Source organism: Vanessa atalanta, chromosome 20 (assembly GCF_905147765.1).
Source record: "Vanessa atalanta chromosome 20, ilVanAtal1.2, whole genome shotgun sequence".
Classification (NCBI taxonomy): Eukaryota; Metazoa; Arthropoda; class Insecta; order Lepidoptera; family Nymphalidae; genus Vanessa; species Vanessa atalanta.
This window is the reverse complement of record NC_061890.1, coordinates 1479484-1506478: the sequence shown is the minus strand read 5'-3', so window position 1 is coordinate 1506478 and position 26995 is coordinate 1479484. Positions and strand designations below refer to the sequence as shown.

Below are 26995 nucleotides of genomic sequence, written 5' to 3'. Positions count from 1 at the left end.
CACACTTCGATTAACCAACTGCCTTTTTTAATTTAAATGCAATTAAATTATTAAAAGCTTGTCAAATTATATGTAGTATCAACAATCAATCAAATTAAATTACATCTTTTAGTGTTAATATTTATACGTAAGCGGCTCACCTTAACGTTCTTCAGCGCTTCCAAGCAAGCCCTCTTCCTTTCGGCTCCTTTAGGGAAAGGTCTTATGATGCCGCTGATGTTCGTGATCTGACTGAAGAAGTCGAACTCTCTCTCGTAGAACGCCTTCGCCGGACCGGAGAGCGTGTCGACGATGCACTTCGTTAAATTCTCCAGTATGTCGAATAAGGCCGCTGTGAAAGCAAACAAAAGTTTTAACATTAGATAATATCTATACCATATCAGATTATAGAGGTTAGTAGAGGTTATATGTTACGCAAGGCAAAGAACTGCGTTTGGGGGCCTTTGTAGAGCAGTGAATTGCTATTAGCTAATAATTTGCTCAGGACAATTCATAATGGAAATGTGTCGCAAACCCGAAGGCACTCTGTATTCCCTCGACCAACGCTTGGGATCAACAGTTTCGCATGTTTTCAGAGGCAAGTATTACCAAATTCTAGACTCCGAGAGCTGGAAGCTGGTACGAAGAATATCTCAGCAGTAAACCCGTTTTCAGTGGTCCTATAATTGAACTTAAGAGTGGCTAAATATTTGTGGCCTTATAAACAAAATATATAATATGTCGCAGCCAACTAGTTTAATTAATAGTTTAGCTATTTCTCTAACCGGTGCCTTTCAACCGGTCTGAATGACATTAAGCCAATATATTTTCCGTTCATAGAAAATGCTATAGATTCTTCTTACGTGACGTCAGTTCTGTTATTATACTATATGGAGAATTAGTGTAAGTATCCGAACGTCCTGTGACGCAGTGACGTTCGGATACTCTCACATTGGTTTCAAATTGTTCACTTTTGACAGGAGGCAGCGCCAAATACGATCAAGGGTATCATTGTTAGACTGTTTTTATAAAAATATTTTGTTATTGATTAATCCATTCTTGTAATAATATTATTTAAAGTAATTTTATTTTGTTAATAATATAATAAAAATAATGTCAAAGCACTCACTATCTTTATTGTGCATCTCTTCGTCCGTATACATATTGGTGTACATGTTCCAGATCAGCTGGTGCGCGACCACCTGAGACTTCTTCGCGAGGGATTTTATTAATTCGGCTACGTAGCCCATCTGGAATCAAAATTACCAATGATGTAATATTAATCATATCCTTCGACTTTAGTTACTTGACAAAATTAATTACATTTGTACATACATAAAAATAAATATGTGTTTTAATTGCGCATAAAACAATAATATCTTGTTGTATATAAGAAAGAAAAAAAAACTTAGACATACGGACAAAAGTTATGTTGTCTTTTGTGTGTTTTGCTATACAGCAATTGCTTTCAGGCGACGTTTGCACGTTGGCCAATGAATATGTTTAATAGTGGTCGCTAATAAACATAACAGTTTACATCACAGAAGTTAAATATATAAAAGATAAATAACGTTTTCAATTCTAGAGGATTACGTTTAATTTTAGGTAAAGTAACAGAAAATAAATCTGACAACAAAACTTGTATTGACATCCGTGTTATGAACGTATAATGCGAATGTTTTTTTTTTGTTTTCGTCATGCTGCAGGTAGGCTGACTGGCAGGTTGGGAAATAAGATGGTGATGTGGTTATTGAAAAGAACATCTATGCGACTTTGTTTCGTTTCGCCTGGCTGGAGGCTGCTTTCCAAATCGGTGGTAGAGTTGAAATATTAACGATTCCATAACGCTTTATTGTAAAGCTGACATGAATAAAATACATTTGATTTGATGTTACGTTATGCTGTGGCTGTTTCAACGTACGGTGTCGTGGCGCAGCGCCTGCACGAGCTGCGGGATGTAGAGCAGCACGGCGGAGGAGGGGTAGGACGTGAGCGTGGCCACGGCCGCCTGCGCCGACAGCGGGTGCGGCGGGTACTGCCGGCTGAAGTACGACAGCGCCTCCACCGGCGACACGCGCGCCCACGTCACCATGTGCACCAGCTGGGGGGGAGGATTCAATCACTTTCTTAATATTGTAAATGCGAAAGTAACGCTATCTGGTATGCTTCTACAGTCATATTATTTTTCATAGACGTGTGCATACTAATGGAACACATTTAGGTTTTTAGGTGGGTTGAGTGCCACCTCCAACGAGCGCTCACCTCGTGCGCGTCGTTGAGCAGCGTCTCCGTGGTGACGAGGTACTTGAGCGCCTGCGGCACGTGGCACACCGCCGTCGGCTGCAGCTGCACCTTGCGCTTGATCTCGGCCACTATGCCCTCGTTCTTTAACCTGGAAACAACATGTACTTGTAGGCTTCAGCTGATGTTCATCGTGTGAGGAATTACTTTATGAGAACGAATCAAAATTGAATGAAGATTTCTCGAAGATCGTCACGGTACCGTTACCATTAAAATGTACTTTCAAAATCAAGTTAAATAATAAAACATAAGTTTCTTATTATTCTTATCATTCTTTAATATTCACTGAACAACTAATTCAGTAGTTTTTCTTCACTAGTTAAAGTCAAATCTGAGGTCAGGTCAAGGTCAAAATCTTTATTTATTTTTGGTGCTCCTGCCATTGCAATGGACTATATACATTATATATAAGTTCTTAAAAGCACTTTTAACTCGTCATATTACAGTGTTGAATTAAATATAAGGCTATCACCGGTTCGGAAAGTAGATTTAATCGAGAAGAACCGGCAAGAAACTCAGTAGTTACTTCTTTTTAAGAGTTTTACAGAACATTATCAGCATTTCTATAATCCCCATTTATAAAATTACCGACCTCTCCGGTAAAAACACCGCCAACGTCGGACTGATGTCCCAGGCCAGCTTGGTGTAGTCCCGCCAGATCCTCTCGGAGTTGGGCTTGGACCTCCAGGTGGCGATGTTGTCCTCCCCCGGCACTGCCTGCTCGGGCCGCCCGTGCGGGTTGTGCCACGTCACCAGGAACTCTATCTCTACTGCCTGTCAATACATACTTTACACTTAACTAATAAAGCAATAATTACTTTTTCAACTATTCATTATAACAGTTATAATGATGTTTTTAATCATAACCTACGAATGAACAAATCCATTGCTGGTGTGGGAGCTTATTCCACTAAGCCACTCTTAATACAGATTAATACATGTGGAAAATTTGCGTCCAAAATTCGTTTTTTCATGAAAAAATTCGCCCAAAACTTGTTAACCTTCAGTACGGACGAATTATAAAATAAAATCAAGTATATTAAATTATGAATTTGTTTTGGGACTAGTTTCGACTTACCATGAGTTCCAGAATAAGATTTCTCTTCTTGACATAATCTTTAACGAAAGGATCCAGAGATTTAGCGGGCGGCTTCACGCTGCGGTTGGAGCGCTTGCCGGCGATGCTGCCGGCCCCGCTGCTCAGTGTCGTCGTGGACATCGGCACCTGACACAACACTTATTTAGATGAATCTAGAAACAATTATCTTGTATTATGTACTTCCGTCCCGGCTTTACACGGGTACAATAGGGGTATATATACAAGTTTTAAATTGATGAACAAACATAGAAAAAATCAGGTGTTTCCGGTTAGGAATGTTGAAATTCTCGGCTTTTCTCTATCATAAAAGACATGTACATATAAACCTTCCTCTTGAAGAACTCTGTTTATTGATGAAACCAGCATTTAATTTCGATTTAAGCGTCCAGACGGCAGGAAGCGACTTTGTTTCATACTATAAAAGAGATAACAAATGGCCTCATGTATCTAGCGGTTGGCTTATATACCTTCAGATTCCGAGACCCTGAGTCCTCATATTCCCCAATGAGCCGGCCAGGCCAGATCAGAAATCAGTAGGGTTAAAGCTAATTTTATATGTATGTATAGTAATGAGAAAAGTCTTACCGTGTTTATCCAGCCAGTGGTCTGCCTGCTTCCAATATCGCTACTGTTAACAGAGGAGCGATGGTCTGTCGGTGAATTTGACGCGTATAAACTTTGCCTACTGCTGGGATTCATTAACTCGAAATCAGCTGAAAGTTCAATTTTAAACATTAATATAATGTCTTTAATCGCAAATTTAAACTAAATCTAATAATCGAAAATTTTCACGGTCAATCGCTAATGATACTTTACTTGATGGTAGGGTTTTGTACGATGCTGTTTGGGCAGGTACCACTCATCACATGTGCTACCGCCGCACAACAATATTTTGTATTGATAGCATATAACATCTTAGATGCCAAGATCGATGTTGCATCGGCGGTATAGAGAAAGGTTAATAAACTTTAGAGCAAAATGTCTATGGATGGTTTTGGCCATATAGCACCAGGCTGCCCATTTGCACGTCCACCGAACGATTTTTACTTTCAAAACCCTACTGTATAGTGTACACGTAAATTAAGTTTAGAATAAAAACCAAACACAAATATGCCTGCAATATTGCAGTACCCGGCAAAAGCTTTCGTTTCTACTACACAGAGAGCGAGTCGAGGAGACGTAAACATATTGAGACGAATGTAAATATAATTTCCAATCACCGCCGATATCGCTACTCTTCAGGTACTTCTTGTCGGAGTGCATGAGCTGCCAGAACTTGATGAGCGACATGATGTCCTCGCGCAGCGCGCCGGCGCTCTTGGAGGGGCACTGCAGGCCGCGGCAGAAGTAGTCCAGGCACACGCTGTACACGCGCTCGCGCAGGATGTTGCGCGCCAGCGAGCGCGGCAGGATGTCGCCCTGCAGCAGCGAGATGCCGCACGACAGCAGCCTGCCCGCCGGCACGGACCGGAACGGACACTTTTGTGAGATACGCTGACTCAGAGTCATGAGCATCAGCCTAGAGGGACGGGGGGACCTGAGGAGACCCGGTTGCCATGTGTGGAGGAGGAGATGAGAAAGATGGATGTAAACGATGAGATGTCGAATACTAGAGGAGAATGGAAGGAATAGACATCGAAGTTTCGTCGAGCTCAAATAGTCGGAGTAAAAAAGAGTCGCACCGGCTAGATATTTACGTTCAATTGAATCGTAGAATTAATAATATTTGTACTGAGAACCTGAATACTTATATTCATAGTAATATTATAAATGCGAAAGTAACTCTTGTCTGTTACGCTTCCACAACTAAACCACTGAGCCAAATTTGATAAAATCTAGTATGTCTCAATTTTGAACACCAGGGAAGTAACATAGAATACTTTTTTAAACTAGTAATATTAATACTTTATGTACTTGTTACGCTCTCGAGTTTTAACTACTGAACTTATCATTATAAAATTTTGCATGCACGTTGTCAGGAATACAGAAAAGACATAGGATATCTAGCATCATCCTCCGCCTCCCTCCTCCCAAACAGGCGATCGAGGTTGGACACTAGGAAGTTATTTTATAAAAGTAGAGATTCGTTCCCAACACTTATGTACACGCAAATTGGTGAATTTGATTGATTGAATTTTAGAATTAGAATATATTTATAAGCAAGGCGATTCAGTCATTGAGCAAGATAGAAAATCGATACAAATAGAAATCAAATAACTCACCTGAATCTCACTCCGGCCGCATCGACGTGTCTGTTTATGTGGTCGCGTATATCGCCCACTGTTATTGGCAGTGACCTGGGAATTAAAAAAAATATAAACAATTATTCTCTTACTCTCGTCATTACGTCGAACACCTACTGACCACTCGTTAGACAATTTACCTGTAATGAGTGTTGTTTTACTTGTTAATGTGAGCTAGTATACTTACAGTAAAGCGATTCCAAGTTACTATCTAAGGTTGGCTTATTGGCATAGATAGGCGTACGGGTAAATAGATCACATGATGGTAGGTGGTCACCACTGCCTATGGTCACACTGGCGGCGTTAATTAACCACTTCATCGCCAATGCTCTATCAACCTTGAGAACTAATTTTTTATATCCCTTGCGTCAGTAGTTACACTGACTCACTCACCCTTCAAACCGGAACACGACAATACTAAGTGTTGCTGCTTGACTATTATAGTATTCCACCGAATATATGATAAGTGGGGGGGGAGGCGTATACCCAGACGGGCTTGCACAAAGCCCAGACACCGAGTAACTACAACGTAATTTTATTATTTTTTATATGAGAAAACCAGACGAGCGAATAGGCCGAATAATACGAGGTCAACGCTTATATCTGTAATTACACTGGCTCACTGGCATACACAAATGAAATAGAACAATACGTTATATGTTCGGTAATAGAATACATATTGGTGGAGGCTACCAGGACTAATATATAAATTCAATCACAATTCTCACCTGTGCAGAAGACTAGCTAACATCTCGACTTTCTCCAGACTGTTATACTTTGCAGTTTCAGCCACCTCGCACAGATATCGGATCCACACCGCGTGTGGAGCCACGAATGGTGGTCGAGGTTCTAATTTTGCACCTACATTAAAAATATTATTACTAACACATTATGTAAAATTATTCAACAAAATAGATCGTATGTAATTTTTTCTGAGGTAGATAGTTATGACTTATAAACACATATATCACATTAAACATCATTGGTCGAGAGCTTGAAGACTCTATGATATTTACCATGGATTTGCAAAAAAATGGCGTTCTGAACGTCGACGAAACTGTTATCTGAATTTATGAAATAATATTAAAGTGGAAATATGTGGTTATGTGTAATGATGGTTAATGATGATTGTATTGTATTATCAATAAAGATACATACATATATTAATCAAGAACTGTTAGTAGGGCATAATATAGCTGAGATATATAATAAATGTAAAATTAAGTCTTTTTTTATCATTATTGCTTCTTCGTTTAGAATAAGCTACACATGAATCTATACAAAATATATGTTGAATATACAAAAAAACATAATGTTAATTTTAGCGCATTTGGCATTTGTATATATTCAAATGTTTTAAATCCTTAAATTTTTTATATTTAAAAGATTTAACTGTATAAAATAAATACTAATAATAACCTTCATGTGCCGCTAAGGGACTAGTTTCGTCGGTCTGCTTAGAGAACAACCCCATCTTCCGATCGACAGTGCACTGCCAGGCGGCGAAGATCTCCTGCAGGAGCCGCAGCTCCAGGTCCGGTCGGGAGGTGTTGAGCCACTGCCAGCACTCCACCGCCGTGGTCACCGCGTCCTCCGTGAATATGTCCACTTGGGACCATGCTATGAGGGAAAACCTTATTCAACTTGATATCCTTGCTCAATCATTTTCTTATAATTAACAATTTGAAATGGAAAATATGAGCGTCATCGTTATCAATTCGAAAATAGTGTTTTATAATTTTTGTTAATGTAAGTGACATAAGCAATTAATATTTTTCATAAAACTCACAGCATCGGTTACCAAATTCCCTTTGCCCTTGCCTAAAAACTCGTTGACTTTTGAAGGGAGTTTTTCAAAGAAAATTATAGGTGTTTATCAAAATAAATTAGTGCCACAATGACGGAAAAGGGAAAGAAATCGGCAAAGAGAGCAGAGACGATGCACAGCATCCGTGAGAGTGGGTTGCCTTTCCTGTTTCTTCTTTTTGTATGGGGATGGCGTTGAATTTTCCAGAAATGTATTTTGCTGGCATTGTGATATCCCACTTGTCCAGGAATTTTAAAAGCCGGTTCGTTTCTTCGTATGTTTTATTGAGAAGAGCTGTCGACCGTGTGCCGTCTTCTTTTCGAATATATGAGATAACGTTCCATTGTCTGACAGTGAAATCAAATGACGCCTTTGTTTTAACTTGAAATGTCTTGTAGCTATATGGCAAATCTTTCTTTGCGGCCGCAATACCATTGCATCTGATCTTTTCCCCATTAGCCTGCCACTGTCTGGTCTATTTAAGCTCTCCATCCAAAATTCGAATCAGGTCTGAATGCAACGATGTTTTTGGCTGCGACATCTTCAAGGTATTGATCCACCACTTCAGATGTTTCATTACCGTAGCTTGCAAGTTCATGGCAGTGTTATCTCCGTCGTGGAACAAAATTGGCGCAATTTAGGGAGCCCAAAGCGTTTCTTTGAGTGAGAGTTATTGTACGTTTCTGATTCAGGCGTTATGAAATGGACAATATCTTGTCCATCTTGTTCTGGGAAGGCTTTTGAAATTTAACTCGGTGTTCCAAATTATTCCTAAGAATTCCATTTTCCGAGTTGATTTGATTATAGATTTCTCGTAATTGATAGTCCATCTTATAATTTAGAGCTTATTATTAACTCTGCTTGAGATTGAGGACCTGCTTCCGACTGATTCGCTATTACAAAATCGTCTAAATAAACGACTATTCTAAAAGCTTGGTTGCGCTAATGTTGTGTCACCCAGTTGGCTATTGCAGCAGTAAGTTCGTCGGAGCGCAAAACAGTCCCAATGGAAGGCAAGTCTTTTGTTTTTAAAAAAAGTTTCAAGAACATTCGATGATATTCCGTTATACATGTAAGTAGGCTGAGGACAGGTCGCGTTTCACCATCCAATCACCCTTCAGTAGAAATTGGGATATTTGGAGATGTGAAATTATTTTTTACGAGAAATATTTTTGATAGAAAACTGGCCTTGGGGTGGCGATGATTGACCACTTGTAGAACCCTCTGCTCCAGTAACATTTATATTTTGTCAGTAATTTCTGGTGATTGTGGCGATGGAATGCCACCTTTGTTGAAAGATTGATCAATAATGGGTCGGTTATTATTCGGAGGAACGAAACCCAATAATTTAATGCCTGAGGTGCAGGTACATCAATATTTTGCAATAAAATGTCGATAAGCTCACTGACCTTTTTTGTCAAATCATCAAGCCGATTCGAAGACTTGATCTTCTTTCTCCTTCTTCTGTGTGACCTACTATCAGAAGAATTTGAAGAAGACGAATTTGAAACGCTTCCTGCTGTTCGTTGTTTCCTTTTATCAGATCAGACAAAACCATTATGGTTCAAGCGCACATTTTTCACTTTGCTCTCACTGCTCATAATAATAATAGCCCAAGCACTTGTTAACACAAAATTTGATTCGACTGACCGCAACTCAGTACGCAAAATCACCGCACCGGACAGCGCGTCAAGTAGGACACATACGAGTCTAAGAATACGCACCGCCTGGTGCTCGGCAGTAAGGAGGTGAGGGCGTAGCGAGCGCGGGCGCACTCACCGATGCTGTGCAGCAGCGCGCGCGCGGCGGGCGCGGCCGTGGCGGGCGCGGCGGGCGCGGCGCGCGCGTGCACCAGCAGCGCCGTGCAGCGCCACAGCGCGGCGCGGTGCGCGGTCTCGCTGCCGCCGGCGCACGCGTCGCGCAGCGCCGCCAGCAGCCGCGCGCCCACGCGCCACACGCCGCCCTCGCCGCCGCCCTCCGCGTACACCGCGCCCGCCACCTGCGACGCCGGCCCGCCCTTTAGCTTCGCTTTCATTTTAGTTATAGCCGGACGGACATGCGGCCCACCCGACGGTGAGTCACTCCTGTCCGAGGACGTTGACGCGATAAAAAATAACTAACCAGTCTATCGCAATCGACCTCAGTAGTAGTAGCGCTGTGTCTTAAGCTTGGTTTGACAGTAGAATATCTGACGAGTAATTGGTTACTCGGGCTTGCACGAAGTTCTCCCACCAAGTAAAATTAGATTATAATCATTCGCTCGTTATTCTCATATTTGTTTTAGAACGTATAGTGAACATACTGCGTTAAAAGAATTTGACACTGACACCAACAGGTCTTTGCTGGGTATGATTTTGCTGATGGAATTGTTTCCCGAAACCAAAAAAGTGGTAAACTTAATCAATAGATCCATTTTACAAAAATCTTCTTAAGACACCCACGATTTCAGACCGTGTGGCGCTATTCTACCATAAAATCGACTCATAATCATGTCAATATCATCACAAATATATATATTAATTAAAAGCACTTATTCATCCAAGCTTTACTTACCTCTCCGGAATATCTGCTCCTTTGCGAGACGACGGCCAGCAGTGCGGCGGAGTCCTGCGTCACACAGGGGGGCCTCTTCTCCAAGGCAGAGCGCGGCAGTGGGGCGGACATGCGGTTGAGGCCGGCCGCTCCCAGCAAAGCCCCCGTTGCGAGAGCCAGTCCACAATGGTGCCATAGTGTTGAATTTGGTACCTAATTCAAAAAAATATAAGTAAAAGCCTGTCAACGTCCCTCTGCTGAATTGGGTCCTCCTCTCTTTATATTCCTCTAATTCATCATCGTGTTCGTGGATATAATCTATAATGCGATCAAAATCAAAAGAGTTTTATATTATAATTACCTGATTAAGATATTCCTGTAAATGAGACCTGGTGGACTGCGGGGCCCATTTCATAGCCTCTTGGACGATGCCATGACAGCGATCAGCGAAATCCTTAACTATACCCTGTAAAATTAAATTTAAAATCATTAATTCGCACAGTAAAAATCCCTGAACCTATTGCTCAGTTTCCTGTCCTTTTTAGAAAAATGTTTGGTACAAGTTCGAAGATACAAATTCAACACACATTTATAATTTTACATGTAGTCGAACTTATTCCAACACATATGAGATTCCTCACAACGATCTCCTTTATCAAGAGCAAAAAAAAATCGATAATACCCCGATTTGCAATTTAAAAGAAAATCAATATAAAAGAACTATTTCACTAACCTCACGACCTTCCAATGTATCTTGTAGTTGTAGAGTGAAGTCAGTCCCGGGAACTTTCAGTAATGGCGTTTCTTGATTCGCGTCCAATTCTAGACTAAAGCTTAGAACTTGAAGAATGTCCAACATCGACCAAAGTACCTAAAAATATTTTAATTTTTATTTATGCTTTAGTTATATATGATCGAGATATTGGAGGAGAAGGGATAGAAAGATAGGGAGAGAGAAGAAGAGAAACGTACCCGACAGTTCCACAAGAGATGAGGGAATTTATCAACCAGGCCTGCTAGCCATTTATCTGCTACCCGTCTTATTTGTTTGTGTATGTGGTTGAAATTGACCAATAGGAACTGAGCGTGGCCCTCGAGTTCCCTCTCGCGGGACTCATCCTTTATCTTCTCCGACATAACATCCAGAAACTTCTGGAACACTTTGTCGCCAACGCTACGGAAAATTCATATTCTTTTATAATATCTTGGAAAGTATATGGGCCTCTCTTGGACGATTAATAGATTTAGTACATTCAGCAAACCAATCGTTTTGCTTACGGATCGTAGATTGTAGAGCTGGACGAACGGCAATTAGACATTTTACTTTCCGTAAGCAAAATCTAAAAAGTAACGAAGATGTATACAAGACAAATACACTTGAAATTAAACTTATACATAAAATAGTACAACACATATATATACATAGTACATAATACATACATAGAAGTCCACTAAAATGTACAAGAAACGCCCTAATGATAAAACAGAGATCTCTCTTCTTTCAGCAAACCATATTGAATGGTGTTCAATAAAACAACAATAATATCCTCTAATATCAAAGTATTGATATCAATATAGATTAAAAATATTAAAAATAAGAATATGAAAATAAAAATACATTGATTTTAAGCATTAATAATTAATTTTATATGCCAATTCTACGTTGGCAACATTTTTTATCGTTTATTTGGACATTAAATGAACATAACATTTTAACGAGTTTCTTAATGAAAACAAGTGAACAATGCCTCGGTTTTCCATCCTTATTCGAATCCTGTTAAGTTAAGAAATGAATAATGTAGAAAATTATAGAACAATGTACATTAAAAATTGGATTAAGATCACTGTATGAATTCGGAAATATATAATACTATAAATGTGAAAGTAAATCTGTCTGTCTGTCTATTTGCTCTTTCACAGTTGAATCGAACCCAATTTGATATGAACCAAACTTGAACTCCAAGGTAGGATATAGGATTTTTTTACGCTTAACACCAAACGACCTACCCTAACACTGAAACGCGAGCAAGGCTGTTTCAAATAATATGGAATAAATATATAACGAGATACATAACAAATTTTTTATTTCAATAAAAAATTAAATATTTAATATAAATTCGAATACTGACCTGGCAACACACTGCCACATACCACTTTTGTCCTTCTGAAGAGCCGTATCGCTCAAATATTCGATAATCGGCTGCAAACTTGGTTCTGGTGAGTTTAATACCCTATAAAAAATACATTCATTTTTAAAAAGTGTCAAATATATTTTGTGTGTGTGTATAAACGTATAGTGTGTGTATTTTTAAACACATTTTTTTATCGGTATGATATTAAAATATATTAAGAATATTTTAACACGATTTATTGTCTAAATTGGTTTACTTGATAAGAATCTTCAATCCAAATCCATAATACTTTATATTTAATATTATCTTGTAAAATTATGATATAAAATTACTAATGAGAGCCAACTTTAATGAATATTTAATATTATATTTAGATTTTGTTTTCGAAAAATGAATCGATATTGTAATGTCCCGTATATTCCAAGTATTTTTCACTGGCTGATAAGGGCCTAGGTTGGCTGACAAGGGTATTAGTTCATTAGATCTTCATGTATGGGAGTTTGTTTATCACTTAGCATCAGATGGTCATTATTTTATTAACATGCTTTCGAATTAATGTATCCTCAAAAATATTTACAATGATGGAATTATCAAATAAAATTTTCAACATGAAAAACCACAAGGCCTATAAAAATATATATAATTTAAATATAGAACACTCACCTCAAAGTCTCCAGCCAATAAACACTCAGGAGATACATACAAGGCGCGAACGTCAGCTTATTAACGATAACAGTGACGTCGGGCGGGTGGTCCAACAGGTTCAGTATCTGTGTCTTGAGTTCCTGCAGTTCGTTTATCGACACGGAGTCGTTTCGCACGGCTGACGTGTACTGCAGTTCTCGCATTTCAGAGCGCAGGGACGTTTGCGAGACAAGGAAGGGAGATTTTACAGCTATCTCTTTCACACCTGCGTACCATTCTTGGGGCCACAGTCCTGAGAAAGGTTATTACAATTACTGAACTTTTGAGCGTATATATTTTTTCGTTAACATCGTGTTTCTTCTCAATTGTCTAAAATACTAAATTCAACGTTAGTCTACTTATACATTGTTACTATGTCTGTTTGTAAAAAATATTAAGTTAAATTATTATACACAAGAGATTAATTTTCAAAAAACTTCAAAACTCGACACACATTTCAAACAAGAAAAAAAAATCAAACCTCACTGTAAATTTTAATTTATCACAAAACGTTGCAATATAAAAAAAAATATCAGCACCAAATTTTCTATACAAAAAAAAAACTCGTCAAAAAAAACGCTTAATCAAAATATCAAAAAGCAAAACCAATCTTCAAACACTCCTAGAAATAATAATATATATATGTATCGAACTAACAACGCATTCTATAAAGGACATAACGTAAAACACTGAGTTCATATAACTACTTTGTATTTACACGGTTAAATCAGTAGAATCAACATACACTTATCACTGTATGTATTTAAATGATGATATACAGACTATATTAATAACACTAAACTTCACATTTTTAACTTTGCCGTTTCATACATTCAAATAACTTGTTTTGGTACATTAGTAAAGAAAGCATATTATTCGATACAAGATTATATAGATGATAAAAAAGCGTGGAGTTAATGCGTATTGACTTCCAGGCAGGATATATTACATACATATATAATTGTATTTAACTAACATTACTGTATTTTTACATGTTGAAAATAGAGTAACTACTGAGTTTCTTGCCAGTTCTCCTCGGTACAATCTACATTCCAAGCCGATGGTAGCTTCACTTAATATAGTTTGTTAAACGACGATTCAAAAGTGCTTGTAAAAGCCTACTTGAATAAAGTATATTTTTATTTTGTCTAGTTTTCCGGGAGGGGGATTGGGGGAGGTCGTTTCAGGGTGACAGGCTTAGGCTTAGTTATGTTTTTTCTGAAAAAAGGGTAACGAATATTGAACTCAACAAAAAGTACCATAGCTATATATCATCATTTAAAAAAATGAAACCGTCATACAAAACCAAACGACATACATCTAAGAACATTCTAGAAGCATCTTTACTCACGCTTTCGCATGGCTACAGGCGTGGCCATAGAAGAGGAGACAATAAGATGATTTAAATACTAGTAATAATAGCACAGTTTATAAGTGGTAAGTAATTATGAAAGAGAAGTGCCAAATTGAATTTAAAGGTAATCAAATTAAGGTTGTAATTCGAGCGATTCAAATTATGAATACATTAATATAGGAAGAATATTCGATTAAGTCAAATAAGTTTCATATATTAACCTGATTCGGCAGCTGTGAATCCCATCACGACGCAGTAAAGCCAGAAGTCCTTGAAGAGCTTGTGCAATCTCGGTTTTGGATTTTTTATCGGAGGTAATCTCTTTACGAGTACCTGTAACGAGATTTGATTCGATTGATGGAATTTACACGTTCATAATGTTCCTGGAATCATTTTACCATTTTTATTTCGGGAATGGAAAATTACAGGTGATTATATTTGGAGGGAATAAATTCTGGTGTCATAACATTGTTGCCGTAAGAGCAACAATAGCCCAGTCAAATCCTCGTGTGGCAACCTACATGTATAATAGTGCCTCATTTTTTTATAGCATGTAGGTGGACTGTATAATGGGTCACCTGATGGTAAGGCCACCACAGTCTATTTACATTAGAGACATAAAAAATTAACGATTCCTGTTTTTTTAAAAAAAGATTAGTAACAATGGCCCAAAATAATCAAGGCACTACTAATATCTCTGTCTACCCCTCCTTTTAAGCTGATGAGTCAGAAGAAGCGTGTCAGGAGCGGGGAAGAGACGGCACTCACCGCAATGACGGGTATGAGCACGCCCAGGTTGCCGGCGCTGCCGGACGCCTTGAGCACGGGCGCGGGCGAGCGGTCCGTGGCGCGCTCGCCGCCCAGCCCCAGCTGCACGAACAGCTCCAGCAGCCGCGTCAGCAGCTCCAGCCGCGCGCCCGTGCCACGCACGTTGGCCGCGATGTTCGCCAGCGCGTTCAGGACGGCGCCGGACACGTGCCTGCACACATGCGATATACGCTTATTGAGACAACTAATATTTAGCCATTATACGCTGTCTCGCTCACTCACACGGACAAATATATGCTTGATGTTGCGCTGCTTTGGTGCGTTTCGTATAGTTCAACTTGACTTCCATCGTTACATTACAAACTTACCTAAGTTGACCTCGACTTAGCTCAAGTGTCAGGGATAGCGGTCGTAGGTTTTGGGTATAAAAAACAAACCAAAATCCTTCGTTAGAATTTAAACTTAGTTCGCCCCAAATTTCATCAAATTAGGTTCAGTGGTTGGCCGACAGACACAACAAACAAAAAACTCTTATATTCACATTCATAAAATTTTTTGAAGTCATCTGTACTGAATGATTATTTTACTAAATAAACAACACATTTAATCGATTTCCTTTTAAATATGTACACATATCAATTTAAGGTCAAGGTTGTTTACATAACTCGTTTACAAGGGCTATAAAATAACCTTAATTTTACATAACACTCAAGCGTATCTTCAACAATTAGTTACTTAGTACAATGATCTGAAAATGCGGACTGTTCCAGTCTCGTCTCGATAGTGTCACGGGATTCTCACCGATACTGCTTCCTGTCATCAGTGTGCTGGTAGGCGGCGCTGGCTGCTTCCACTGTGATGACGGTGAACATCCTCATGATCTCGTCATGAGCTGGACCCTCGGGGCTGGCGAGCGCCATGCAGCCCAGCTGATCCACTATCAGCGTGTCCAGCGAAGATGGAGAACGACATAATCTAGATTCAAATAACATATCGATTGTTATTAGTATGACTTATTATAGTCTTGTATTTAATAGAAGTCATGTAGGCAATAAAGATGTTGGATACTGAAAATAACGTGTATAGTCTATTCCAAAGTCAAATAAACAACATTTGACAGCAAATTGACGCGATATAATTGGTCGAGAGCTTGATTAATCTATGATATTCACTATGGATTTGCGTAAAGATTGCGTTTTGAACGTCGACGAAATTGCTATCGGAATTTTAGAAGTAACCTTAAATTGGATATAAGTAGTTAAGTGCAATGATATTGTATTCTAAAAAAAGACATATTGTGCTGAGTTATTAGCAAATCGCATGAAATACGTAAATTTAAGGTTCTACCTTTACTCCAACGTCGATTGGAATCAGGGGCGTAGCTAGGTGGGTAAGGGCCCCGGTGCATAGAAAAAGAATCGGGCCCTAGCCCCCTCTTTAACGTATATTGGCATTCAAAATTATAAATAGTAATAAAAATGGGATACAGGATACAGTGAGTTGAACATATCATTAGTAATTTAAATCCATACTTCATCTCTATTCAAAGCTCTTTTCATAGCTTAGGTTAGAGGACTCCCAGAGCTCAGGGGCCCTGGTGCACTGCACCACCTGGCCCTATGATAGCTACGCCACTGATTGGAATAGTGCTTATGCTTTTCACTTTGTCGTATGCCATGGGATGACTAATGCTTGTTTACCCCAACTACTGGACTGCCTTATAAGGCTCTAAGACCTGGAGACTAAATTATACGTTTGTACAAATAGTGTATCATTATAACTAAAATAGCAAAACATTGTTTTCAAGAAATAAACATCTCGACCTTACCTCTGTTGAAAAAATTGCAATATGGTGTCTGTTGTCTTCGGTGTATCCTTCAGAGCCACAGCCACGTGACCCAACATTATAACGATATTCGTACTGATTAGCGAGGACTCGCTGGAAAAAATACCAATTTTAAGCGTTTTTTTTTTGTAATCTTAATTTCACACTTTGTTTATATATTATTTATCAATTTTAAATGCTTTAGAGTCGCTCACCTGTCACTGGTCTCAGCAGTGAACAACCTATTACTGACGGAGCCGACCAGAGCGGGCACACAGAACGGGTCAACTGTCAGCGCAGCTTCGAGAGCGACGCATAGGTTCCCAATCGCAGAGTCTCGAAGTTTCTCGAACGGAGTCGACTTTAAAGGCGCCCCTGTTTCCGTTTGAAGTTCTTTGTTTTGCACTGCGAAATGTTAGAAGTGTGTTTGAAGCTAATAGCTCTTAGAGCTACAGTGAATAATGAGGTAAAGAAAAGTCCCATTGCTGAGCTAAGATCTCTCCTTTTTGAGGAGAAGGTTTGGAATGTATTCCACACCATTCTTCCTGATTTATAGGTACACGTGGCATATCTTATCCGCCATATGCAAGTTTCCTAACGATATTTACCTTCACCGGCGAGAACGAGATGAATAATAAACACGAATTAAACACATGAAAAATCACAACACAATTCATGAGGTCCAATGAATGATTTTGGTCTGTAAAATTCTTTGAAAATTTTTTGCAACATTTTATCTGTTGTGAATAAAAAGTAATCCTACCTGAGTTTTTTATGTGTTCCTTCCCCGTTTTTTCGAGTTCCAGTTTGTGTAATTTAAACAATATTGGCGAAGGTGTAACCAAGAAATCTCGCAAACAGTATATCGACGTGTTCGCTATCGTTGGAAACTTCGTCGCTAATTTACCTAGTCCCTGGAATAAATGTTATCAACATGTATATATATGATCAAACGAAGCGATTTTATTCCAACACATTAAACCAAAATGCCTCCTCTAGACTTAATATTATCCCTTCCATTTTAATGAATATAGAATAGTTAATTTTACTTGATGGTAGGGCTTTGCAAACCCGTCTGGGTAGTACCACCCACTCATCAGATATTCTACCGCCAAATAACAGTACTCTGTATTGTTGGGTTCCGGTTTGAAGGGTGAGTGAGCCAGTGTAATCACAGGCACAAGGGACATAACATCTTAATTCCCAAGGTTGGTGGCGCATAGGGAATGGTTAATATTCCTTACAGCGCTTTGTGCACTATGGGCGGTGTTGACCACTTACCATCAGGTGGCCTATAAGCTCGTCCACCAACCAATGCCATAAAAAAAAATAGTACTTACTTCAAGGCAGACCATCAACAGTGGCATATGAGCTAGAATTAGTTTGTGATTATGGTTAGAATTTATTTTCTCCGTCAATCGTCCACACAAAGAATCGGCCCCTAAAAGAGAACATTTCAAATAGATAAAAGGTATGATATATATCTATCTATGCATGCAATTTAATGCAAAACATATCTTCTACTAGGAAATTAGAGAAAAACACATTAAAACCGATATGTCTGTACGTTTTAGTATCGGATTAGTTTTCATATGATATTTGGCAATGTTTTCATAGTATGGCATGAGAGTTATCTAAATATATTAATATTGAATGGAATGAATCAAATTTTCATATATAGTTGTTCGCACCGTAGATGTTAGTCAAGGGTAAACTCTCAAACCTTATTTATAAGTATACCTATTAATATTGTTAGAGCATTTATAAGTGCCGGCACGTCATAGTCCTCATCCACTGGAACCATTACAAAACCAAGAATTTATACTATAGAATAGAATACATACAATACGATTAAATGAAATAATTAGATATTGAAAACAAGCTTTTATTTATTTATTTATTTTTTGTTTTTACTATATTGCATAGTATGTAAAGAACAGATGACATAAGAGAAACTGAAAAAAATACAAGAAAAAAAAAATGGTACGCACAGGCGGATTTTCGGACAACCTTTCGTGAAAGAAGTATTGTAAGAGAACACGTTTGTGCATTCAATTTAAGAGAAAAATTGCACTAAAAAATTGTATAAAACCTTCTAGAATATACTAGATTTTATTACCAATTAGAATCAAATAAAAGTTTTCTCCATTTTTTTTTTGTTATTAAATTTAATATAAAGCTATACTAACTCGTTCGAGTTGGGATTCTAATTTTTAGCGCGAAAAATCGCACCAAGCGTGCAAGGTTCTACTCAATAGTTTTAATTTAAACCAGTTCCAACTAGTTTAAAGGGAAATTTTGACCATAGGTGAAGTTAAATAAAAGCTTGTAAAATAGCATTAATAAGAATATATTGTACAATATGTACGTGTAATAAATATTTATCACGTATATGTTGAACTCTATGTATAGTGCCATAAGAGTGCATTTACCTGTTTCATCGCCGATAGCCCAAACGAGCAAGTCGACGCACGCGGAATTCGCCATAACGTTCACTTTGAACTTATTCACAGTCGCGAAGTTACTCTCTCGGTCCTCTTTCTCTGACGCATCGTGGTGCCGACTTTGGAGTTCAGTTTGTCCACTCAAAAACAGGCATTTAACGAATTCCTGTCAACATATAACAATTATGAGGGTTTGGTTTAAGAAAGTAGAGAATTTTTACACGGTCGGACAATCACAGTTAGCCTATTCAAATCGGACGACACATATATTTTTTTTATTAAAAATCTATTAACATATTATAATAATGAGGGTTGCGTTAAAAAAAAAATAGAGCCATTTAACAGGGTCGGACTACCACAGGTGTTTTTTTATGTTGGCAATGGGTGATAAGGGTTGGTAATGATAGGTGATAAAATGGTGTAAAAATGACAACACATTTTTTGGAGTTGGCGATAAATGAAATGGATGAATGGAAAATGAAATCTATAAAATCCATTCCACGACACGAGTTCCCAAAGGAAATTATCCTCGTGCGCTTATTGGTCAACGCGCGTGACCTTCATTGACCATATCATTTCTTATATTTGTCTTACATATCGGATTGCATAATATGCGAGACGAATCCGGCCAAACGTATCGACCAATAAGGTGCGAGTATTTTGTTTCCTAGGAGTTCGTCTCGTGGAATAATAAACTAAATTCATACGCCAAACATTTCTATACATACTTGGCACCGATCTCTTTTTACCTGTACCATATAAGCCCCCTGATGTTGAATGTACAGTAAAACAAAATTATATATAATTAAAACAAACTAAGACTTACAAATAAAGAAACAACAAACAAAGTTGTACATATAATATTAAATAAAACAGAGTACGTATATATAAAATAAAAAAGGAAGAAAATTCTAGAAAAGCTGGAAAAAATAGATTGGAATTATTTACAGAAAAACGACTGAGAGAAAATCTCGTCTCATCTTGTGTTAGACGTTTTGAGAAAATTAAGAAAGGCTAGCGCTAAAATATTTAATATATATCTAGTTAGAAATAATTCTTTATTTCTCATTAAGAAAAGTAATTAATATGTTAATAAATAGTAATTCACTTACACGATAAAACACAATAAATACAACATTAACGCATTGCAAGTAAACGAGAACTCTGCGAGTATGTATAACCATATGTAACTACTTACTTGCACATCTTTAGTAAAAGGTCCAGGTAAATCTTTCTGGTGTTGCAGGATATCTCGTAACAGTGTTACCAGTACCAAATTCAGCGTCTCAGAAAATGATTTGTATGGGAAAACCTGGAATAAAAAATACCATTGATAAAAAATACTTGTCCCTTTCATAGACATTCATTCCCGAATTACTTTTTTTTTGGCACACGTACGCGAACAGGCAAATGAGCCACTAATGGTTAATGGTAACTCTTGCCCATCGACATTGATGCCGTAAAAAAAATAACCATTCCAAAGACATCGGCAATGCACCGCCGACCTTGGGAACTGAGATGTTATGTCCCTTGTGCCTGTGACATTGGCTCACTCACCCTTCAAACCGGAACACAACAAAACCTATTATCGGAACCAGACTGAACACAAAACTCTTCCACCAATAGATGATCGATTAACAATTGAGAAAGGACAGTTTCATACATACCTGTATTTGACCGGAAGCAAACACATCCTCAGCCTCTTCGTCCAAAAACGACAACAAATCTTTGGTCAGTAGCTTCTTCGCCAGAGACAATATCGACTGGAGATACGTCACGTAGAACTGTACACTAGTTCTCTTCTCTGGCGACTCAGAATACCTCATATACGGAAACTGGTTGAAACTCGACCCGAATTTGTGGAAAAAATATGTCGTCGGGTCGTATGGGACGGAGCTGTAACTGTGTAAGGATCCTCGTTTTAGTGTTCCGTTCGCACTGTCTACTGTGTCACTACCATTTTCTACTATATTCTCTATGTTAGGATTTAGGTTGCCTGACAGAGACCTTGGAATGATTGGGCGGAACTGATTAAACTTTCTTTTCTTATCCAGGGTGGAATATTCGAAGCTCGGCTCAGGATCCTTTGATTTAACTGGACTGCTCGGCTGCGGGAATAACCGACACAATAGAGGAGGTTCAATTGTTGCATAGCGTCCCATAGACCTGGCCAGTCCTATTAAAATTGGTAGAGTACTCTTACAGAGTTGTAGTTTCGATATATTGTTATAATCTCTGCTTTCGTGACAGTGGATTATGGTCTTTGTGAGGTTTGACATAAGTTCGATTTGGGCTGTGACGATTTCTTCACGCAATCCTGGCTGCTTCGTCGCAACGTCTGACAGCAATGTATTTAAACAGAAGCTAAATTTTTCTGACATCGGTATACCTGCAAGTTAGAATGTAAAGGTTTATTATAAATTAATCATTACTATAGTATATAAACATATTACCCTATTATACAATATATAGAAAATGTTTTCTTTTTGAATATGATATATTTAATTAAAAAAAAACTTTTAATTATATTTTTATAGACGAACAAAATCTCTCTAAATTAACTTAATATAATGAGGACCCGAAAATGCAATTAAATAGGCGAATAAAAAATGTAATAACGCAGTATTATTACGCATTAAAACTTAATTATGAACAATTGCATGTAGGAACTCAGTTTATCGATCCCAAAAGGCCCAGAACACATAAATCTTAACCGTTGATTGCGGGTTCAAAACCAGGCAAACGTTAACATTACTTGTATTTATAATGAATCTCCTACTCGTCGATGAAGGAAAACGCTAAGAATGCAATGAAACTGCATGTGTCCGATGATATTCTGCCGCATGTGTATTCAAAGCAATCCGCATTGGAGCAGCGTGGTGGAATAAACTTTAAAATGACTCGTAAACGGGACAGGATGCATTATGTATAAGAGGATTAAAATGTTTTTTTTAATCTTCGTCCTTTCATCCTATTGATCTGATAGATTATTTGCGACGAAAAAAATAATGTTATTTTTTTCCAATATAAAAAAAAATGCTGTACACCTTGGACTACAAATGGACAGTTCAAGGTTAACTCCTATAAAAGATTATTTCTTTGTATCAGACGTATAAAATTAAGAATTATTCTAAAATATTATAAGTTTAAAACTCAGGATTCGCCGAAGTGAGAAGTAAGCCGAGTAAATTAAAAAACATCAAATAAAATAGTCGGATGGCGTGACGGTAATAACTAAAAAAAAAAAATGCCGTCATATGTTTAAAGAGATATTTTAATGTTAGATTACGACATAAAATATGTTATTACTATAATATATCTCTGTAAAATCATGTTCAACAGTCCGTGTAATTATATTATTATACGATCATAAATGTACATATAAACGCGTCTAGATGACACTCTAGCGAAAATTATTCATTTCCTCCCCCTCTAACGATTCTCCTTTTATATAAACAAACTGGAGACACGTTTTTTAATATTATCACTTCACTTCAGCTACAGTGACACCATTGATTATTTTTTCTAAGAAAAAATGTTTAGAATTGCTTGTGTAATGGTTTTAGCGCTAATATTTGTTGGAAATGTAAGTTTTCGTATAATTCACATTTTTTTTTTTTTTTTATGAATTTTTATATTTATTTATAAAGCACTTCTAAAATGAAATGATTGACATTATCAATAGTGATGTCCAATTGTCGAGGCAATTTTGAATTTCACTGTTGTCTAATTTTTTTTTACATAAACGAAGCAAAGAAAAAACAGTTCAGTATCCTTTTGTCCAGTTTGTTTATTCTTTTTTGTTTTTTTTTTTTTTTTAATTAGATACCTATTGAAAGGCTTGAATTAAATAAAAAAGAATAAGATTAGAAAAAAATCGGTTAGGTTTTCCTCAAATTTCCAATAAATATTGTGGTCGAACTTCTAACACTAGCCGACCACTAATTATCTCATTATGTAAATTACTAAAATCATAAATTAAATACGTCAGTATTCTTATGTCTGACAACTGCTAAGCCGTGCTTATCATAATTAGACTCATATCTTTAATAGATAATACACTGCAAGAAACGTATAACACAAGCCCTGCTGACGATTTAGAGCCAAACCTCATTTGGAATGATTATACTGGCGTGTTTGTTTTCTACCATCTCAAACTCGCAACAAAACGCTAAGTGCAGTAATTATATCCGTTAGACAGTTCTTATAAATAATGTGTAAATTAGCTCATACGGTACCCACGAAACAGGGTTACTATTCTGCTTTGGCGGAAATAACGAGAAAATACGTATGAGAAACTAAATTATAACATAATTATAAATATAAAAACGTCATTCGAATTACAATTTCAAAGACCACATAAACTGAGAGTGCAGTCAGAGTCACGTCCTATAACATTATGGTCTTGAACTGATGAATAATTTTTTTTTTTAATTTCAGAGCCAACAGTCTCCGGCCCCACAAGGTGAGATGCAAATTATAATAAATGCTTCAACCATTTATTTCACAAACAAGTCTCAAAATAAAGTCAAGCGGTTATGTTTACAAACACCTAAAGCAGAATCAACATTAGATATGTTGGAGAAAAAATATTTTTGAAATTAATTATTATGAATATTTTCATAAATTTTCTTCTGAAGTGATAGATACTATATGTGTAGACGCGTCCTAAATCCGAATTTATTAATTGAATAGACTGTCTGTAAGTGTGAATGAAACTTTTTTTTTTCTAATAGTCGATCGAATCTTAAAAATTCTTTAGGAATGTTCAGAAACCACCAAAACTCATCAAAAATAATTTTTAATTTAACCAGGTGGCGGAGCTGATGGCGGTTTTGGAGGTATGTTGATATTTTAACTCATGATAACAATATAAACACTAAGGGTGTTTACACACGGGACCGCCAATGTTGTTTACACCATTAAAGACGTATCACTTTGTATGTTACCCAAGTCAGAAATTAATTTTAAATGCTTAGTGATAAGTTGATGGTGTAACTTTTCCAATAAAAAAATAAAAATAAATAAATAATGGAGTGTCAGGAATGAATTCTCTCAGCGGCCGAAAATTAGCCCAAATATAAAATCGCGTTTACAAATACAAGGCGATTACGAAAGAGACATCACGATATATAATCACCCGCGTATACCTTTTTTTTACTACGCATTATATGGTAATTTGTATTGTTAAAATTACTCGTAAGGTGATTCTATTTCACGCCACATGACATCAGCATGTGTTGAACGAAAATATGCTACAGTATTATTCACTAATCCACATTGAGATAGTGTTGTAGAATAATATCCAAACCTTCTCCTCTTTTGAGGCCTTTTGAGGCATAAACTAAACCTAAAAGCATCAAAATATTTACATGCTTTTAGGTAATCATAACATACGCCTTGCCCTTAATATTATTGAGTATTAAGAAATATCTTCAATCGTCTTTATGAAATGTAAACTTTTTTTTTATAGGAGGATTCCAAGCTGGCGCTGGTGGTGGTTTTGGAGGTAAACAAAAAACACGACAAAACTTAAAAAAAACAGTCACATTAATTCTAAAATTTAAATATCTTATTCAAGTAAAAAATAAAATTTATTTAAAAAAAAAAAAAAACAAGATAAAGCGAAGCTAAATTATGTGTCATTTATGTATTGTCTTGATGTTAATTAAAAATTCTTGGCTGTTAAAACACAACTTCCGTGAATCTTAACAAAAAAAAAAAGATAATAGCGACGATATTTTATTGTTCGGAGATGTAATGATACTTTTGCCATCTTATATTTGTTTCAGCTGGCGGAGCTGATGGCCAAGCTGGTGGTGGCGCAAATGGTAATCATTTTAAATTCAATTATTTTAAAGGGAACCATGATGGACTAATCCTTACAAAAATTTGATCTTAATCGACGATTTTAGTTGAACCCGGGGCTATCAACACTAAATTCATAATCTTAAATTGTGCTTTTGATATATCTCATGCTCGGCGATGATTCCTTCATCATGTGGAAACATGCTCGTGTTGGATGAAAATGTATACACATACTGCCACGTGTATACTTTTACCGTCTTAACCAACGTGCATCGTAGAAGCGTGATGGAGTAAGCACCAAACCTTCTCAAAAGCTGGCCTTTGCCCAGCAGTGGCACATAAACAGGCTTTTCCCACTTACAATAAGTACTCTCAACTGACTACAACATCTAGACAAAAAGGTGTTTTAATATTGCAGGTGGTGCAGGATTTAGTATGGGAGCCGGTGGCAATGCAGGAGCTGGAGCTGGAGGTGGAAAGTAGTAACTTACATCATATTGGGCACAGTGTACTAATAAACCAATGTAATTATTTAATAAAAATGATATAAAGTAAAATATAAACCTATTAATTAAAAACTTAAAAAAATAAGGATTCAGAGTTGTTATTTTGACTGTATAAAATTAATTTTTACAATACCTACTGTGATTTCAGAATATTAAATGATCAATAAAATTTGTAGTTTTTTATTTACCAATTAAAAAAATGGTAATCTACACATACAAATATATGATCTAGAGTCTAGATTCTAGTCTATGCGCAAGGTTGGTAAGCACACCCTCTCCCCATGCCATCAAAGGCATCATCGGAGCTAGGCATTGGTGGGCTGAATAGCCTGTCCGACCTTCGAGGCGAGTGTATCCCTCAAGAGAGATGGTACTGCAAATTTTGAGTGGGTATTATAGCACACTCGGTGCCAGTGAGATCCACATACCTCATACGCTTCTTGTGTTGAAGACATGTCAATTCCAATTATCCAAAAGTTTATCACTCTAGGCTATTTCAAATTCAAAATCAAAATATTCTTTATTCAAGTATAGTCATAAAAGCAGTTTTGAATCTTCATGCTACAGTGTTGAATTAAATGTAAAGGTACCCCTGGTTCGGAAAGCAGATTCTACTGAGAAGAACCAGCAAGAAAGTCAGTAGAGGAAAATATGTGTTATTAGTTTACCTTACATCCTTGTCTCTATAGAATGGTTGTCACCGTTTATTTCGAATATATCTATATTGTAAATACATACATAGTATTGTTGTAAACATATAGCAAAGTAAGTATACCCACTTTATTCAAAACATTCAGAAGGGAGAGTGTTATAGGGGACACTTAAATATGGCATTCCAAAGAACTCAATGTATATATTTAAATATCCTTAGTATATGATAAAATGTTAACTTACGATCACCATTCTTGATTCGACACATTGGCTCTTCAAATTGTGCATTTGTAAGGCACTTGAGTACTTTTAGGAAATATGGTAGTAGCTTGTCTTGGTGCTGAAGGCCACTTTGTAGGAAATAAATGCCTAGAGCTATGTTGGCTTCTTGATTGCGTGGTGTCACAACAAATGATGAACTTGCTTGTGGGCACAGCATGAATAGTGTATTCACCTGAAAAATACATAAAAATATTTAAAGATTATTTTTGTTTTAGTAACAGGGCTAATGTAAAACATTCTGAGGAAATCTGTACGTGTCAAATTGATTTCTAGCCCAAAAGAAGATTTTTACCCAGCAGTGGGAATTTTACCCGCTGATATTAGTAATGAGTTCTTTACAAAAAAGTACCAAAATTCTTTATCTCAGAAATAGTAAAGCTTGTCTTAAGATTGAGGAAGATGTCCCAGAATCAAGATATAAGCTATCAAAAAAAACAAAACAATTTTCAGTCATTTAACAAACTACATTAAGTGAAGCTACCACTGGTTCAGAATGTAGATTCTAGCGAGAAGAACTGGTAAGAAACACAGTATTTAATCTGTTTTTTTTTTTTTCAACATTTAAAAATCAAGCTGTTTA

The 26995-nt window shown here is 37.1% G+C and overlaps 2 protein-coding genes across 5 annotated transcripts in view; one reads left to right on the top strand and one right to left on the bottom strand.

The window, feature by feature from the left end:
- Positions 1-26995, bottom strand: part of LOC125072145 (phosphatidylinositol 4-kinase alpha) — a 33859-nt gene that overhangs the window by 6334 nt on the left and 530 nt on the right. Inside the window, exons 2-33 of one of the 3 annotated variants that reach the window (XM_047682670.1) lie at positions 26377-26587; positions 21176-21557; positions 20836-21070; positions 20367-20480; positions 19157-19334; positions 18465-18518; positions 18065-18165; positions 17488-17638; positions 16940-17129; positions 16728-16838; positions 15701-15874; positions 14900-15110; positions 14353-14464; positions 14129-14140; positions 12757-13030; positions 12091-12192; positions 10934-11135; positions 10695-10832; positions 10323-10427; positions 9983-10174; positions 9209-9428; positions 7042-7242; positions 6351-6483; positions 5602-5676; positions 4600-4829; positions 3965-4092; positions 3359-3505; positions 2873-3054; positions 2242-2371; positions 1901-2080; positions 1109-1229; positions 141-331 (exon numbers count right to left, since the gene is read on the bottom strand). In XM_047682670.1, the coding sequence (XP_047538626.1) occupies positions 141-331; positions 1109-1229; positions 1901-2080; positions 2242-2371; positions 2873-3054; positions 3359-3505; positions 3965-4092; positions 4600-4829; positions 5602-5676; positions 6351-6483; positions 7042-7242; positions 9209-9428; positions 9983-10174; positions 10323-10427; positions 10695-10832; positions 10934-11135; positions 12091-12192; positions 12757-13030; positions 14129-14140; positions 14353-14464; positions 14900-15110; positions 15701-15874; positions 16728-16838; positions 16940-17129; positions 17488-17638; positions 18065-18165; positions 18465-18518; positions 19157-19334; positions 20367-20480; positions 20836-21070; positions 21176-21557; positions 26377-26587 (5187 nt within the window). Of the gene's footprint in view, positions 1-140; positions 332-1108; positions 1230-1900; positions 2081-2241; positions 2372-2872; positions 3055-3358; positions 3506-3964; positions 4093-4599; positions 4830-5601; positions 5677-6350; positions 6484-7041; positions 7243-9208; positions 9429-9982; positions 10175-10322; positions 10428-10694; positions 10833-10933; positions 11136-12090; positions 12193-12756; positions 13031-14128; positions 14141-14352; positions 14465-14899; positions 15111-15700; positions 15875-16727; positions 16839-16939; positions 17130-17487; positions 17639-18064; positions 18166-18464; positions 18519-19156; positions 19335-20366; positions 20481-20835; positions 21558-26376; positions 26588-26995 lie in introns of all 3 variants that reach the window. The other 2 variants (XM_047682668.1, XM_047682669.1) reach the window with 2 other exon arrangements.
- On the top strand, positions 22600-25635 carry LOC125072146 (glycine-rich cell wall structural protein-like). 2 transcript variants are annotated; one of them, XM_047682672.1, is made up of 6 exons: positions 22600-22754; positions 23609-23633; positions 23983-24009; positions 24642-24677; positions 24964-24999; positions 25395-25635. In XM_047682672.1, the coding sequence occupies exons 1-6, from the start codon at positions 22704-22706 to the stop codon at positions 25457-25459; spliced, it is 240 nt and encodes a 79-aa protein (XP_047538628.1). In that variant the 5' UTR covers positions 22600-22703; the 3' UTR covers positions 25460-25635. The 2 variants fall into 2 exon arrangements, with proteins under 2 accessions (XP_047538628.1, XP_047538627.1); XM_047682671.1 differs by having other exon boundaries at positions 24961-24999.

Excerpts from the sequence above, each read along its gene's own strand:
- LOC125072146 (XM_047682671.1), top strand. The coding sequence starts at position 22,704 with ATGTTTAGAATTGCTTGTGTAATGGTTTTAGCGCTAATATTTGTTGGA. Across the intron at positions 23,634-23,982 it reads ACAGTCTCCGGCCCCACAAG|GTGGCGGAGCTGATGGCGGT; the intron begins GTGAGATGCAAA and ends TAATTTAACCAG. Across the intron at positions 24,010-24,641 it reads AGCTGATGGCGGTTTTGGAG|GAGGATTCCAAGCTGGCGCT; the intron begins GTATGTTGATAT and ends TTTTTTTTATAG.